We start from the raw sequence: 15405 nt of genomic DNA on the forward strand, positions 1-15405 counted from the left end.
CATTTACACCTCCCAGATAAAAATTTGTACCTCTTGGGGTTGTGGTGAGGACTAAGGAATGACGCATGTCCAGCAAACTCTTGGCTTAACAAATATTAGCTATTATTTATTATTATGTTCTCCTAGGAGGCCCTTTCTGGAAATGAGCGTCAGAGAATGGTGCAGCGCACTTACTGCGTCGTCTAACACCCCCCTAACACCCTCCCCCAGTCCTTTCCTCTACCTTTTCACAATTGGGTCTCGGTCTCTTTAAGAAGACAACCATCCCTGAGGAAAGAGGAATGCTGGGAAGAGCCACTAAGCTCAGGACTGGAGCATGATGGGAAAAGGGGGTGCCGAGACCAGGGAAGCACACGCCCGCTAGTCCGCCTGTGGGATCGCACTGGGTCACGCGGAAGAATTCTGTGAAAATAATTCTCGCCCCGGCGCGGGTCTCTCGGGTCCTATTCCTGCTTCTCCGGCCGGTGCTCCCCGGCAGGAGAGGGGCGCCCCGAAGGTGAGCGCGTCTGGTGGTGGCTGGAGGGACTGCGCGGGGAGGGGTCACACCATGTGATGGGGCGGGAACCGAGCGGGGGCGGCGCCGGCGGACTGCTTGGCGGACGCGGGGCGGGCTTCGCCGCGGGGAATGACACGCTCCTGCGGGATGCGTTCGCTCCCGCCGATTCCGAGTTGGGGCTCGGTGACGCGCGTAGGAAGTACTGGTGGAGACGAGAGTTTCGGAGCGAGTACGATGCTCGGAGGAGAGACGAGCGCGCCTAGATTGGTAATGTTGTGGCAGGGAGACCGAAGTTCTCACTTGTTCTTGAGCTCGGGCTCTTAAACCAGTGGCCCATTGCAAGCCTGGCTTCACCACCAGGAAAAAGACAACGTTGTGGAGATACCTTTTGCTGCAGGCTTGGTGCATCCTGTTTAGTACATTTCCTACTAGGTCTAGGAGAAGGAAAGGCGCCGCATGGCTAATAGAATTTTTTGTTTGCAGGATGGGGAAGGGGAATCAGAGCTCAGAGGGTCTCACTCCTAGGCATCGCAACCATGGAGACCTTGAAAAGTGCATTAACTTAGTCCAAGGAGTGGGGCCCTTATGGAGGCCTCGAGTAAAGGCTGAGTTAGCGGCGGGGGAGGGGAGCTCAAGGGGCCCCACTTTCGGACGTAAAAGCTGAAGTGGGTCTCCAAGTCCTAATTCTCATGGAGTTAGAAACTGTTTGAGTCCTTTCCCTTGGTCACTTCTTCCCATGTCTTGGTCTGCAGGGCTAATACCCTCTGTAACTTTCAAAATATAAAAGACCAGAGTGCTTGTCTTTAAAGATCTTAGGGAAGTGGGAGCTATTGCCAGAAGATTGTTGTCTCACGCGAAGGTAGCAACTAAAGGAGCAGAAGGCAGGAAGAAAGGAGAATAGAGTTAGTCATGGCCCCAGGAAAGTTTGTTTTTCAGATGCTCAAATCTAAAGCCTTGTGCTCAACACGAAACGTTTAATATAAACATGAAAAAAAAAAAGATTAACCTGAGTACCAATCCTTTATATTGTGTTTTAGGAGGAAAGCTATCTATTACCAAGAAGAAATATATTAGTTTAAACTGGAGAATTCCTTTACATAAATAATTAGAATGAAAGAACCTTTGGATGGTGTATGTGGCAGAGCAATGGCACCACAGCAGGTACTTCCAGACACAATTAAAGAGGAACCTGACAATGTTCAAGTAAGCATTTCATTTTATTTAATTGTTTTTTAAATTCCTTCTTTTCTATCTGGTGAATTCAAATTTTTAGTTAGGCAATTTCTAGCTTGTACATTAAAATGACCCAAACTGATTTTTTTTTCCTCATTGGATGAGTAAATCAGTTTTTCTGCTCTTTGAATGAAAAAAGACCTTGGTATCCATATGATGTTTTGTTTTGTAAAAAGAAAGTAGTATGTTACCATTTTTCCATGCTTGGAGTACCTTTTTTAAAAAAATTCTCTTCTGATAAAAGTTTGCTTTTATTTTCTAAGTATTGTGGTCTGTTCTATGCTAGGGGATCCAGGAAGTGATCAAAGTCACCCTAGCCCACGGGGTGGGCAAACTTTTTGACTCAAGGGCCACAATGGGTTCTTAAACTGGACCGGAGGGCCGGAACAAAAGCATGGATGGAGTGTTTGTGTGAACTAATATAAATTCAAAGTAAACATCATTATGTAAAAGGGTACGGTCTTTTTTTTTTAGTTTTATTCATTTCAAACGGCCCGGCCCGCGGGCCGTAGTTTGCCCACGGCTGCCCTAGCCCCTTCCCTCATAGAGCTTATAGGTTAGTAGGGGAGACAGATATTACCCAAGTAATTGCTCAAATAACATCTAAAATTGTAAACTGTGACTAGTGCTCTGGAAGGAAAGCATAAAATAGGGAATCTGACCTAGATTTGGTTGGGGGCAGAGGCTGACTAGGAAAGGCTGCCCAGAGGGAAGGATTTGTGAGCTGAATTATGAAGAATGAATAGACTACCCAAAAGCATGGAGAGTGTTCCAGACAGAGGGATCTGCATATAGGAAAACCCTGAGTTGGAGAGAGGCATGGTTCTTTTGAAGAACTACAAGACATTCCAGAAACGAGGTTTGACTATAGAGTCAAAAGAATGACCCCTCTTCCGTCCTCCCACTGGTGTGGCTCAGTGGTTGAGTGGTGACCCATGAACCAGGAGGTCACAGTTTGATTCCTGGTCAGGGCACACACCTGGGTTGTGGGCTCAATCCCCAATAGGGGGCGTGCAGTGTAGTGATGACATTGTACTCTGTAGATCTGATGACATTAGTCCCTTTAAAGACCGTCTCCTGTGATAAAGCATAAACTTTTTAGTGTGACATGCAAACTATCCATATTTAGGCCTTTGTTTCCCTCTTCAGTATCATCACTCATCCTCATTTTTCTAATCTCTGCTCCTGCAAACTATTTGCATTTCACTCAAAGTATATTCTGTTGAGTTTTGTTTCCTTGACTGCATAGTTCATTTCTTCTGCCTGCGTTATCCTAAACTAGATAGCTTGGCAAAAATTTTCTCCACTTTTAAGACATAGTTTAACTGTCACTTAGGGGTGAAATTAATCTTTTTCTTTTTTTTTTCTATTGCATAGTGCTTTTTATTTTCTTGTATTTTATTTTCTTTCTTTTTTTTTTTAAATATATTTTTATTGATTTTTTACAGAGAGGAAGGGAGAGAGATAGTTAGAAACATTGATGAGAGAGAAACATTGATCAGCTGCCTCCTGCACGCCCCCGACTGGGGATGTGCTGGCAACCAAGGTACATGCCCTTGACCGGAATCGAACCTGGGACCCTTCAGTCCGCAAGCCGATGCTTTATCCACTGAGCCAAACCGGTCAGGGCGTATTTTATTTTCTTGTTAATCCTCACCAGAGGATATTTTTTTCATTAACTTTTAGAGAGAGTGGAAGGGAGGGGGGAGAGAGAGAGAAACATCCATGTGAGAGAGAAATATTGTCGATGTGAGAGAGGTATATGCCCTTAACTGGAACCAAACCTGCAACCCTTCAGTCCATGGGCCAATGCTCTAACCACTGAGTGAAACTGGGTAGGGCTATTTTATCTTATTATTATTTTTTTAAAATATATTTTATTGATTTTTTACAGAGAGGAAGGGAGAGGGATAGAGAGTTAGAAACATCGATGAGAGAGAAGCATCGATCAGCTGCCTCCTGCACACCCCCTACTAGGGATGTGCCTGCAACCAAGGTACATGCCCTTGACCGGAATCGAACCTGGGACTCTTCAGTCCCCAGGCCGACGCTCTATCCAGTGAGCCAAACTGGCGAGGGCTTATTTTATTTTTTAAAATCCTCACCCAAGGATATGCTTATTGATTTTAGAGAATGAGGAGAAAGGGGAGAGAGAGAAAGAGAAAGATAGAAACATAGATGTGAAAGAGAACATGGATTGGTTGCCTTCCGGATGCCCCCTGACTGGGGGTTAAACCTACAACTTAGGTATGTGTCCTGACCAGGAATCGAACTCTCAACCTTTTGGTGTACAGGATGACACTCCAAACAACAGAGCCTCCTGGCCAGGGCAAGTATTCTTTTTAGTAAGTTAAAGGACGTGTATATAGGTACTTTTAACTTCTCTCTTTGCAAGTGTCAATAAATAACTGTTGTTATTTAAGTACTAGAGGCCCGGTGCACAAACATTTGTGCACTCGGGGTCCTTCAGCCTGGCCTGCGCCCTCTCGCAGTCTGAGCCAAACCGGTTTCGGCAGTATTTTTTTTTTAATATATATTTTATTGATTTTTTAAAGAGAGGAAGGGAGAGGGATAGAGAGTTAGAACCATCGATGAGCGAGAAGCATCGATCAGCTGCCTCCTGCACACCCCCTACTGGGGATGTTCCTGCAACCAAGATACATGCCCTTGACTGGAATCGAACCTGGGACCCTTCAGTCCCCAGGCTGACGCTCTATCCAGTGAGCCAAACTGGCTAGGGCCCATTTACAGTATTTATAAAAAAAAAAAAGTTTCATCATTTTGACGTATGTACATATGTGGTTTATGTTTTTTATTATTTATTTACCGCAAGTAAAAGTCAGGAATTGTTATCTTTCTTTTAATTTTTCTTTTACTGTTTCACTTCATTATTGCTGTGTATGTCCTCCCATGTGAGTGACATAGGTGCTTATGTAGGTGGGTTCCAAATTATAGCGAAAATCGCGTTATGTCGCGCTGTAGGAACGGATCTCTGACATAACCGGAGGACCTACTGTATAATAAAAGCCTAATATGCTAAGTGTCTGGTTGTCCATGGCCGTTCAACCAATCAAAGCATAATATGCTAATGAATGCTAAGGCCGGTCAACCGCTCGCTATGATGTGCACTGACCACAAGGGGGAAGACAGTCGACCAGTTGCTATGATGTGCACTGACCACCAGGAGGCAGATGCTCTGACCAGTAGGTTAGCTTGCTGCTTGGGTCCGGCCGATAGGGATTGAGCAAGACGGGCCGGATATGCCCTGGAGCCATCCTGCGGTCCCTCTCCGGCTGGCCAACCTGCATCCCTCCCCAGCCCCGATCGTGCACTGGTGGGGTCCCTCGGCCTGGCCTGCACCCTCTCACAATCCAAGACCCCTCAATTGGGATGTCGGAGAACTGGTTTTGGCCTGATCCCTCAGGCCAGGCCAAGGGACCCCACTGGTGCACGAATTTGTGCACGAATTTGTGCACCAGGCCTCTAGTGAAAATAATAATTATAGCTAGTATTTTTATGTGTAAATCATGCTTAACTTTTGGCTAACTGTAAGGCATCATGCTGCATATTTTGTTGGTATTAAATCATTTATCCTTCATAATGGGCCTACCGGTTAGATAATATATTTTATAGATAAGAAAGTTGAAACTAAAGAAGATTAAATAACTTGTCTGAGCCAAGATCACATCTGTCTGTCTACTGTCAGAACCCAGAGTCTCCTCTGTTGTGCTATGTTGACTGCTGGCTGTTGAGTATATAGATGTGGGAAAAAAAATATGGTCCCTGTCCATAGTGGACATGGTCCTTTCAGTCTTGTGTGTGTGTGTGTGTATGTGTGTGTATGTGTGTGTGTGTGTGTAGGGGCGAAGGAAGGGTGTTGGTTGGGCGTTGTCCAGTGCACTGAAAGGTTGCCAATTTCATTCCTGTTCAGGGCACATGCCCAGGTTGTGGGCTCGATCCCCGGTAGGGGAGTGTGCATGAGGCAACTGATGGATGTTTCACTCTCACATTGATCATTTTCTTCTTCCCTCTCCCTTCCTTTCTTTGTTTCTGGGAAAAAGAAAAAAGAATAAAGACAGTCTTACAAAGATAGGTATATATATTTTTAAATTTTTGTTTCATGATTATATTTTATTTTTAAGCATTTAAAAATATGTTAAGGGTAAATCTGATTTGGACTGTGATGATTTTTAAAAAATATATATATTTTTATTGATTTCAGAGAGGAAGGAGGAGGTAGAGAGAGATAGAAACATCAATGATGAGAAAGAATCATTGATTGGCTGCCTCCTGCATGCCCCCTACTGGGGATCAAGCCCGAAACCCAGGCATGTGCCCTTGACTGGAATCAAACCCGGGACCCTTTAGTATGCAGCCTGTTGCTCTATTCACTGAGCCAAACCAGCTAGGGCTGGACTGTGATGATTTTATGCATAATGAGCAGAAACTCTTGTGTCTTTTCTGCTAACAGATATGACAGCATATAAATGTCTTGGCTAAAATTACTAATTTTACAAACTCTAAATTATTCAGATAAATTTAATTTATTGTTCCCTTATAAACACAGCCTAAGAGAAGAGTAGTGCTCAGCATGGAAATGCTGTGTATTACTCCTGTATATGAAGGTTACATTTGAAAAGTAGATATAACTATTATGATTTTCCAGTTCTGAAAGATCCTTTTTGTAAAGATTAACTGTTTTAATAACTTGTAAATTTTGACTTTTGAGGTAGTTGTGAAAGTGATTACAATTAGGATATAGAAAAGGTGAATATGACAGAATTACGCTTTTCTTGTATTTCTAGTTTACTTAGATACTAACACTATATTCATTTCTCTCTCTCTTTTTTCTCCTTTAAGGAGTATGGACATGCCCCAAAGCCAAAAATTCAAGGAAGTGAATTGAAAATTAATGCTGTGTTTTCAATCAGTGGAATTCCTCTTGGTAAGCAACAACTGCAAAAGTTAATTATAATGAATATTTGTTATATTCTGACTAGTAGAATTTAGGGAAAGCACCTCATATACGTTTTTTCTTCCTTTAGACAAAGCAATGCTTTCACACTGAGTAGCTGGTCTTGACCAGCATTTAAAAAATATATATATTTTTATTGATTTCAGAGAAAAAGGGAGAGGGAGAGAGAGATGGAAACACCAATGAAGAGAGATAATCATTGATTGGCTGCCCCTTGCATGCCCCACACTGGAGATCAAGCTCAAACCCGGGCATATGCTCTGACCGGGAATCAAACCATGACTTCCTGGTTCATGGGTCAGTGCCAGCCACTGAGCCAAACCAGCTGGGCTTGACCAGCATTTTAAAAGTGGAATAGAATAAGATTACTAGTATATCAGATAATGCATGTAGTAAGGAAACATGATTTCATGAAACTACTATGTCAGTTATTAAATTATATTCCACCTACACATTCACATGTATGTACATGTATGCTGGGTTATAATGTGAAACGTGGTTTTTACTAGGGGTTCTGGTTTTAGAAAGCTTGAAATCCCCTGGGGTGCTTATTGCCTCATTTATATTGGAATTTAAGACTGAGGGAATTGTCCTAAAAATAGAGAATGTTGTATGTTTATATTGATACTAAAACTTTTCTTTTTGTTTTTTTGTTTTTAATAGCCCAACAGTTGACCCCAGGCTTTCAGTTTCCTCTTGCATCAACTGGCCCAAATAGATTGCTTCCTTCAGTTCCAGCTATAGCTTTGCAAGCTGTTTGTTCTGGTTGTAAAACAATGCTTTATAAGGGGCAAAATGCATATCATAAGACAGGATCTACTCAGCTCTTTTGCTCCACGCGGTGCATTGCCAGATATTCTTCACCTGTCTGCCTACCACCTCCTCCCAAGAAAACCTGCACAAACTGCTCGAAGTATAACATTTTTAATTACATCTTTTTACCTTTTTAGTGTGTATACTAGAGGCTCAGTGCATGGATTTATGCACCGGTAGGGTCCCTTAGCCTGGCCTGTGCCTTCTTGCAATCTGGGATCCCTTGGGGGATGTAGCTGTGTGCAAAGCATCAGGTGGCCAGGGAGGAGCCAGAGTTGGGGCTGGGTGTCGCGCTACTCCCGCTCATCTGGGACCCCCTGTGCGTGCTGCCACTGCCGCTGCTCGGTAGCACTGCCAGGGAGGTGGGAGAGGCTTCCGCCACCACTGTTGCGCTCACCAGCCATGAGCCTGGCTTCTGGCTGAGTGGCACTCCCACTGTGGGAGTGAGCATTGAGCATCTGCCCCCTGGTGTCCAGTGCTCATCATAGTGACTGGTCGTTTGGTCGACCGGTCATAACAGTCGCCTAAGCTTTTATATATATAGATAGATAGTTTAGTTCAAACATGCTTTTGCTACTTTAAATCTCTTTAGCTCATTTCTGTGGAAATAACTTTTTAGCTATTGAGAATTTGCAGATTATAAAGTTTTTGTCACATTAAAGAAATGATTTGGTGTTAAAAGTATTGCCTAAACCAGTTTTTTTTAATCTCTTTCAGTTGAAATTTTACTATGGAAAGAAATAAACAATTTGTGGGAATTGTAGGATCATTCATATATCCTGTAATCAGGCAACAGCCATTCAAAATTATTTATCTTGATGGAATGTTATTGAAGTATAAGATAAAATAATATCACTCAAAATAAAATAGTATGTGAAAATTATTTAATTCATTAAAAGGTTAAAAACTCAATGGCCACAAATATAATGTGTTTATTTCTAAAAAAAATTCTAGTTTTGTTGGGGATCATTGTTGCTTCAAATAATGCATAGATTCAGAAAGAGAAAGTCACATAAACTTCTTCTACCTTAGTACCTTTGAAGAATTTGGCATGTTTTGCCTATTTCTGTGGTAATATAATTCTAGGAATACAGTGTATTGCCAGTAGTCTCTAAGAGCAAGAAAAGTTAAGAGCTTGGTTTTAGATCATGGCTCTATTACTTATTAACTGTCTGACCTTGGGCTAGATATTTTATTTTTATTTTTTTTAATTTAAATTCTTTATTGTTTAAAGTATTACATGAGCCTCCTTTCCCTCCTCCCCCATTGATCTCTCTCCAACTGCTCCCACCCCCCAGCACATGCCCTCACCCCCCTACTGTCTGTGTCCATAGGTTATGCTCATATGCATGCATACAAGTCCTTTGGTTGATCTCTTACCCCTTCACTCTCCCGCCTTCCCTCATAGGTTGGACAGTCTATTCAATCTTTTCTTTTTTTTTTTTTTTTTTAAATATTTTATTGATTTTTCACAGAGAAGAAGAGAGAGGGACAGAGAGCTAGAAACATCAATGAGAGAGATCGATCAGCTGCCTCCTGCACGCCCCCTACTGGGATGTGCCCGCAACCAAGGTACATGCCCTTGACCGGAATTGAACCTGGGACCCTTCAGTCCACAGGCCAACGCTCTATCCACTGAGCCAAACCGGTTCGGCAATCTTTTCTTTCTTTTAAAAAAGTATTTTTATTGATTTCAGAGAGGAAGGGAAGAGGGAGAGAGAGAGAGAAACATAAATGATGAGAGAATCATTGATCGGCTGCCACCTGCATATCCCCTACTAGGGATTGAGCCCGCAACCTGGGCATGTGCCCTTGACCGGAATCGAACCTGGGACCCTTCAGTCTGCAGGCTGATTCTCTGTCCATGGAGCCAAACTGGTTAGGGCTCACTGTCGTATTTTTAATGGTAGGTGAGTTTTAGAAAATTAATCAAATTGTTGTTCTTTCATAATTTGCCATGGAATAGTTCTGTATAATAAAGGTATACAGGATGTATAAGGCAGGATAGTGGGATGATTAATTCCGTGGACTGTAGAATCTGACTGCTGGGATTTGTATTCTGGCTTTACTGCTTCCCAGCTATGTGACTTGGACATTTTTTATTTAGTCTCCTCATCTATCAAATAGCAATTATAATAATACTTATAGAGTTTTTGCAACAATTAAATTGGATAATTTGAGTAAAGAGAAGAATGCTGGCACATAGTTATTATTCAATACACATTATTATAGTATATAATATTATTGCCATTATTTTTTTACTTTGTGACCTGCACTAGTGTTTCTGATTAGTGACTATTTCCTTCAGTTTTTATGCTTTTCAGAAGAATGGCAATATTTAGCCTCTGTTTTTACTGTTAGTGCTTATTGCAGATGAACTCTTATAAAAACATCTCAGTTATTTGTGTTCTTTTGTCTTATTCTTAGTTCTGTCCTCTGATACGAAGCCTTAATAATCCTTTTGTCATCTGTTTCTTTGCTCTTTTCAGTTATAGCTAAACTTTATATATCATGCTAATATTTTTTTAACATTTTTTTTTGAGTTTTTTTTTTTTGAGAGAGGAAGGGAGAGGGATAGAGAGATAGAGACATTGATGAGAGAGAAACATCATTGATTGGCTGCCTCCTGCATGCCCCTTACTGGGGATTGAACCCGCAACCTGGGCATGTGCCCTGACCGGGAATCGAACCAGTGACCTCTTGGTTCGTGGGTTGATGCTCAACCACTGAGCAACACTGGTTGGGCCATGGTAATATTATTATATTTCTCTTTAGTAGTTCACTGTTTCTAAAATCTTGCATTTAACTTTATTTTTTGTAAATGTATTTTTTGTCTCATTCATGTTTTTACTCTTGGCAGCTATTGGCTAGTAAGAAGACAAGTGTTTCATAGACTGGAGTTGTGGGGTGGCCACTTATTTTATTGGCTCCAGTGGAAGAAACTTAGTTGGAGCTGTAAGCCTCACTATTTTTGTCATGGGCATCTGCCTGGATATATTTTAAATATAATTCTCTTTTACACATCTATAAATTTGGTATTATGAACTCCATTTTATACAGGAGGAAATTAAGATAGTAATTGTCTTATTCATTGTTACTTAGCTGATAAGTAACAGAACTAATCATTAAACCCAGGTTTCCAGATGCCATATGCATGGTCGGCCATTTTCTACTATATAATACTACCCTTAGTAAATGTAGTTATTTTAGCTCACAAAGAGGAAGAAATTATAGTTTTGATGAACACATTTCATGTTGCCTTTGTTATTTATTTTTAGAGACATTTTAAATCCAAAGAATGCAATCACAGCCCGATTTGGAAATTCCTCTCCTAGCAAAGATTTCTGCAGCCAATCATGCCTTTCTTCTTATGAACTAAAGAAAAAACCTGTTGTTAGCATATATACCAATAGCACTTCAACTAAGTGCAGTATGTGTCAGAAGAATGCTGATGTAAGTTACATTTTACCTTTATTGGGATTCTGCTCAAAGATCAGAGATTTTTAACTGGCTCTTATTTTGTGTGCATATGTGTGTTTTTTCTCCTAGATTCGATTTGAAGTTAAGTATCAAAATGTGGTACATGGTCTTTGTAGTGATGCCTGTTTTTCAAAATTTCATTCTACCAACAACCTCACTATGAAATGTTGTGAGAACTGTGGGAGCTATTGCTATAGTAGCTCTGGTTCTTCCCAGTCCCAGAAGGTTTTTACTTCAACAAGTGTCACAGCATATAAGCAGGTATGAATATCAGTCTGTTGCATATAGTTGGGCTCTCCCCTCCTGAGATGGCTGTGCAGGAATGAAGTGCACAAGAAAAGAGTGAGCGCTTGCTCTGGCCTGTGTGGCACAGTTGGTTTTGTGTGCACAGATGTCTCGTGCATCAAGAGGTTGCTGCTTCGATTCTCTGTCACGGCACATGTCCAAGTTGTAGGCTTAATCCCCAGTAGGAGGTGTGCAGGAAGCAGCGGGTCAATATTATGCTCTCACAGAGATGTTTCTCTCTTCTCCCTCTCTAAAAATCAGTAAATTATTCTTTTTAAAAAAAATATTTGTATTGATTTCAGAGGGGGGAGAGAGAGATAAACATCAATGCTGAGAGAGAATCATTGATTGGCTACCTCTTGCACGCCCCCCACTGGGGATCAAGCCCACAACACAGGCATGTGCCCCTGATCGGAATCAAACCCGGGACCTTTTGGTCTGCAGGCTGATACTCTATCTACTGAGACAAACCAGCTAGGGCTTCTTTTTTTTCTTCTTTTTTAAAGAATGAAGATTAACAACAAAAAACAAAACAAAAAAGAAAATATATTTTTTTAATGTGTTTTGGAATGAATTATAATTATTTTGGCAACATTACCTAATTAGAATACTTTAGCTGATTTTTGTTTATATTTTTGAATAATGCATTCATTTGGTTACTAAGTATATCAATTTGTGTCAATTTAATTCTTGCTGAATGACTTGGGTCTTTAAAAAGTTCCATTTTTACAAAAGGATGTTAAGTAATAATTAAAACATTTTTTAGTTAGCAAGTTTGATTTCTATTTAATTCCTCTAAGCAGTTGGTAATGGACATTCATCTTGTGAAAAGTATACTTTTCTAGGAATTGCAGCTTTTGGCAGTCTGGTTACTACTGTCACAGGAATAGAATCCATTTTATTGATATACTAGAGGCCTGGTGCATGAAATTCGTGCACTGGGGGAGGGGGGGGGGGTCCCCTCAGCCCGGCCTGTGCCCTCACAAAGAGGAAGGTACCCCTCACTTCTTACTACCTGCCTGCTTGCTGCTCCTTAGCACTACCACGGAGGCGGGAGAGGCTCCCGCCACTGCCGCTGCACTTGCCAGCCATGAGCCTGGCTTCTGGCTGAGCGGCACTCCCCCTGTGGGAGTGCACTGACCACCAGGGGGCAGCTCCTGCGTTGAGCGTCTGCATGCATCTTAGCGACCGGTTATTCCACCAGTCATTCCACTGTTTGGTCGATTTGCATATTAGGGTTTTATTATATAGGATATATAACAAAAAAACCAAAACAAACAAAAAAACATTGTTTCTATCTCCTCCTCCTAAAGAGTCTTACTAGTTAAATAACATTAAAAGTGGTAGATTCTCTCCTAGATTGATGTCTAAGTCTGCACTGAGGATGAACCTTTGGTTCATGCATTACCTGGTCTTCTCTGATCATTTGTGATGAGAAAAGTATGTTATGACTATTTAATTCATTACTTTTAATGTATTTTGTTGTTGCTAATCTATCAGAGTAGTTATTAATTTTCTTCAATTTACATTTTATTATTATCTGAAAAAACTTAACTTTTCCCACATCCCAACTTTCAGAGAAGTCTATGTTTGGTGTGGCCTCACTGTCACGCTCAAATATTTCAACCAAAGGCAGTGGTTGTAGGTAGCTTTTCTTTTTCTTAAGCAGTATGTGTATATGTATTGTATGATTAGGCGTGTGAATGTTATTTCTTTTTTTTTTTTAATGTTATTTCTTAACAGATGTATTTTCTTAACAGAATTCAGCCCAGACACCTCCGTATGCCTTGGGGAAATCATTGAGGCCCTCAGCTGAAATGATTGAGACTACCAATGACTCAGGAAAAACAGAGCTTTTCTGCTCTATTAATTGCTTATCTGCTTACAGAGTTAAGACAGTTACTTCTTCAGGTAATGTTTAAATTTGATAAATTTGTAGATTTACTAGTAGTAAATACTAAAGAAGAATGTAACTGCTTTTCTTTCATTTTGTTGGAAACTAAATTTGCACAATATTGGTTTAAAGAACTGATTTTTATATTATTTTATTTTATTTATTATTATTATTATTATTATTTTAAATATATTTTATTGATTTTTTACAGAGAGGAAGGGAGAGAGACAGAGAGCCAGAAACATCGATGAGAGAGAAACATCAATCAGCTGCCTCCTGCACATCTCCCACTGGGGATGTGCCCGCAACCAAGGCACATGCCCCTGACCGGAATCGAACCCGGGACCCCTCAGTCCGCAAGCCGACGCTCCATCCACTGAACCAAACCGGTCTCGGCAATTGTTATTATTTTTAATATATTGTTTCACAGTCCTGGATCTAGAAGTTTGAAATTGAGGTGTCTGCAGGGCCATGGTTTTTTGTTTTTTTAAAAAATATATTTTATTGATTTTTTTACAGAGAGGATGGGAGGGAGAGTTAGAAGCATTGATGAGAGAGAAACATCGATCAGCTGCCTCCTGCACACCTCCTACTGGGGATGTGCCTGCAACCAAGGTACATGCCCTTGACTGGAATTGAACCTGGGACCCTCCAGTCCGCAGGCCGACGCTCCATCCACTGAGCCAAACCGGTTAGGGCTACAGAACTGATTTTTAAATAAAAATAGTTTTTCTAAAGATTTCCTTGGTTGAGGTGTTTGTGTGTGCATGTGTGTGTGTAGTCTCATGTGTGAAAAAAAAAACCACCCACATAAGTTCCAAGTTAGTTTTTGTGTAAATGGAACTTAATTGAGGATCTTATAGTTAGCTTGACAGGTTATTATAAAGTTCCTTGATTTTTATTTTGGATATTATTATTTGTGTATTTATTCTAACACATTTTTTGGGATTATTTGTTCATCTGTGTAACTTATTCATTGGTTTTTATTTTTTGTTACTAAGGTGTCCAGGTTTCGTGTCATAGTTGTAAAACCTCGGCAATCCCTCAGTATCACCTAGCTATGTCCAATGGAAGTATATACAGCTTCTGCAGCTCCAGTTGTGTTGTGGCTTTCCAGGTATGAGCTAAGATAGTATTTTATCCCTGCCGTTCTCGTAGGCATTGATCTATGGCAAAATGTTAACTGCTGAAGGTCCATACTTATAAAAGATTAAATTTCAGTTAGAAAAAAATTCTGTTCAACTATGTTGATGTGTTCATGTATTCCTTCCTCTCATCCTGGGCCAGATCCATAATGACTCCTGGCATGGACTTGGGAGCCTTCACTTGTCACATTTTGTCTTCACTCTCAGAGAAAGTAGAGTTTAGAGATCCTGCAGGGTGGGAAGATGCCTGATGCAATGGCCCTGGCACTAGAAAGAAGACACCACTGGTGACCACTGTGCTCTTTTTTTCTTTTTATTGTTTCTATTGATTTCAGAGAGGAAGGGAGAGGGAGAGGGAGAGAGAGAGAAACATCAATGATGACAGAGAATCATTGGTCAGCTGCCTCCTGCACACCCCCTACTGGGGATCAAGCCTGCAACCCAGGCATGTGCCCTGACTGGGAATCGAACCGTGACCTTCTGGTTCATAGGTCGATGCTCAACCATTAAGCCATGCCAGTTGGGCACCACTGTGCTCTTAATAGCCATCAGACTTGCTTTAATTTATTAGGGTCATATATACTAGAGGTCTTTGTCTGGAAAGCCTGTATTTGTCAGTCCTTCTATTCTGGAAGTATGCCATTTAAACTCTTTCTGTGTACTACTTTATAAATTTTAAAGCAATTTATTAAAATGAGAAAATGAAAATTACCAAGTTCTGTTACTTCTTAATTGTTAGTCTTTGCCTTATTTGTGTTCATTCAGGATGTATTTGACAAGCCAAAAGGAACAAAGTCTTCAGCAGTGCCCCTGTCTCAGGGCCAAATATGCCCGTCCTCTGGGTCAACAGTGTCAGCAAGAGGAGGTAACAACGCCTCTGCGGTTCCCCCCAGCACCGTCAGTGGCTCTGCTGCAGCCAGTCTCCATTTTCCTGCTGCACAATCCCAGCAAGTTGCTTCAATCCATGCAGTTAAACTCAAGTGTCAGAACTGTATCAATCTGTTTGCCAAAAAACCAGAACTTCTTTTCTATAAGGTAAAGAGAGATCATGTGAGAGATTGAATTTAAACTTATCCAAGAAGCA

The 15405-nt window shown here is 41.0% G+C and overlaps 1 protein-coding gene across 2 annotated transcripts in view; it reads left to right on the top strand.

Annotated features, from left to right (window-relative positions):
* The first annotated feature begins 321 nt into the window (after positions 1 to 321).
* Positions 322 to 15405, top strand: part of ZMYM6 (zinc finger MYM-type containing 6) — a 43382-nt gene continuing 28298 nt past the window's right edge. Inside the window, exons 1-9 of one of the 2 annotated variants that reach the window (XM_081086318.1) lie at positions 322 to 496; positions 1534 to 1699; positions 6590 to 6674; positions 7368 to 7617; positions 10796 to 10970; positions 11067 to 11258; positions 13043 to 13193; positions 14178 to 14293; positions 15087 to 15356. In XM_081086318.1, the coding sequence (XP_080942444.1) occupies positions 1607 to 1699; positions 6590 to 6674; positions 7368 to 7617; positions 10796 to 10970; positions 11067 to 11258; positions 13043 to 13193; positions 14178 to 14293; positions 15087 to 15356 (1332 nt within the window). In that variant the 5' untranslated portion in view covers positions 322 to 496; positions 1534 to 1606. Of the gene's footprint in view, positions 497 to 570; positions 764 to 1533; positions 1700 to 6589; positions 6675 to 7367; positions 7618 to 10795; positions 10971 to 11066; positions 11259 to 13042; positions 13194 to 14177; positions 14294 to 15086; positions 15357 to 15405 lie in introns of those variants that run through there. The other variant, XM_081086319.1, reaches the window with a different exon arrangement.

The sequence above is a fragment of the Myotis nattereri genome (genome assembly GCF_964212035.1).
Source record: "Myotis nattereri genome assembly, chromosome: 3".
In the NCBI taxonomy this organism is placed as follows: Eukaryota; Metazoa; Chordata; class Mammalia; order Chiroptera; family Vespertilionidae; genus Myotis; species Myotis nattereri.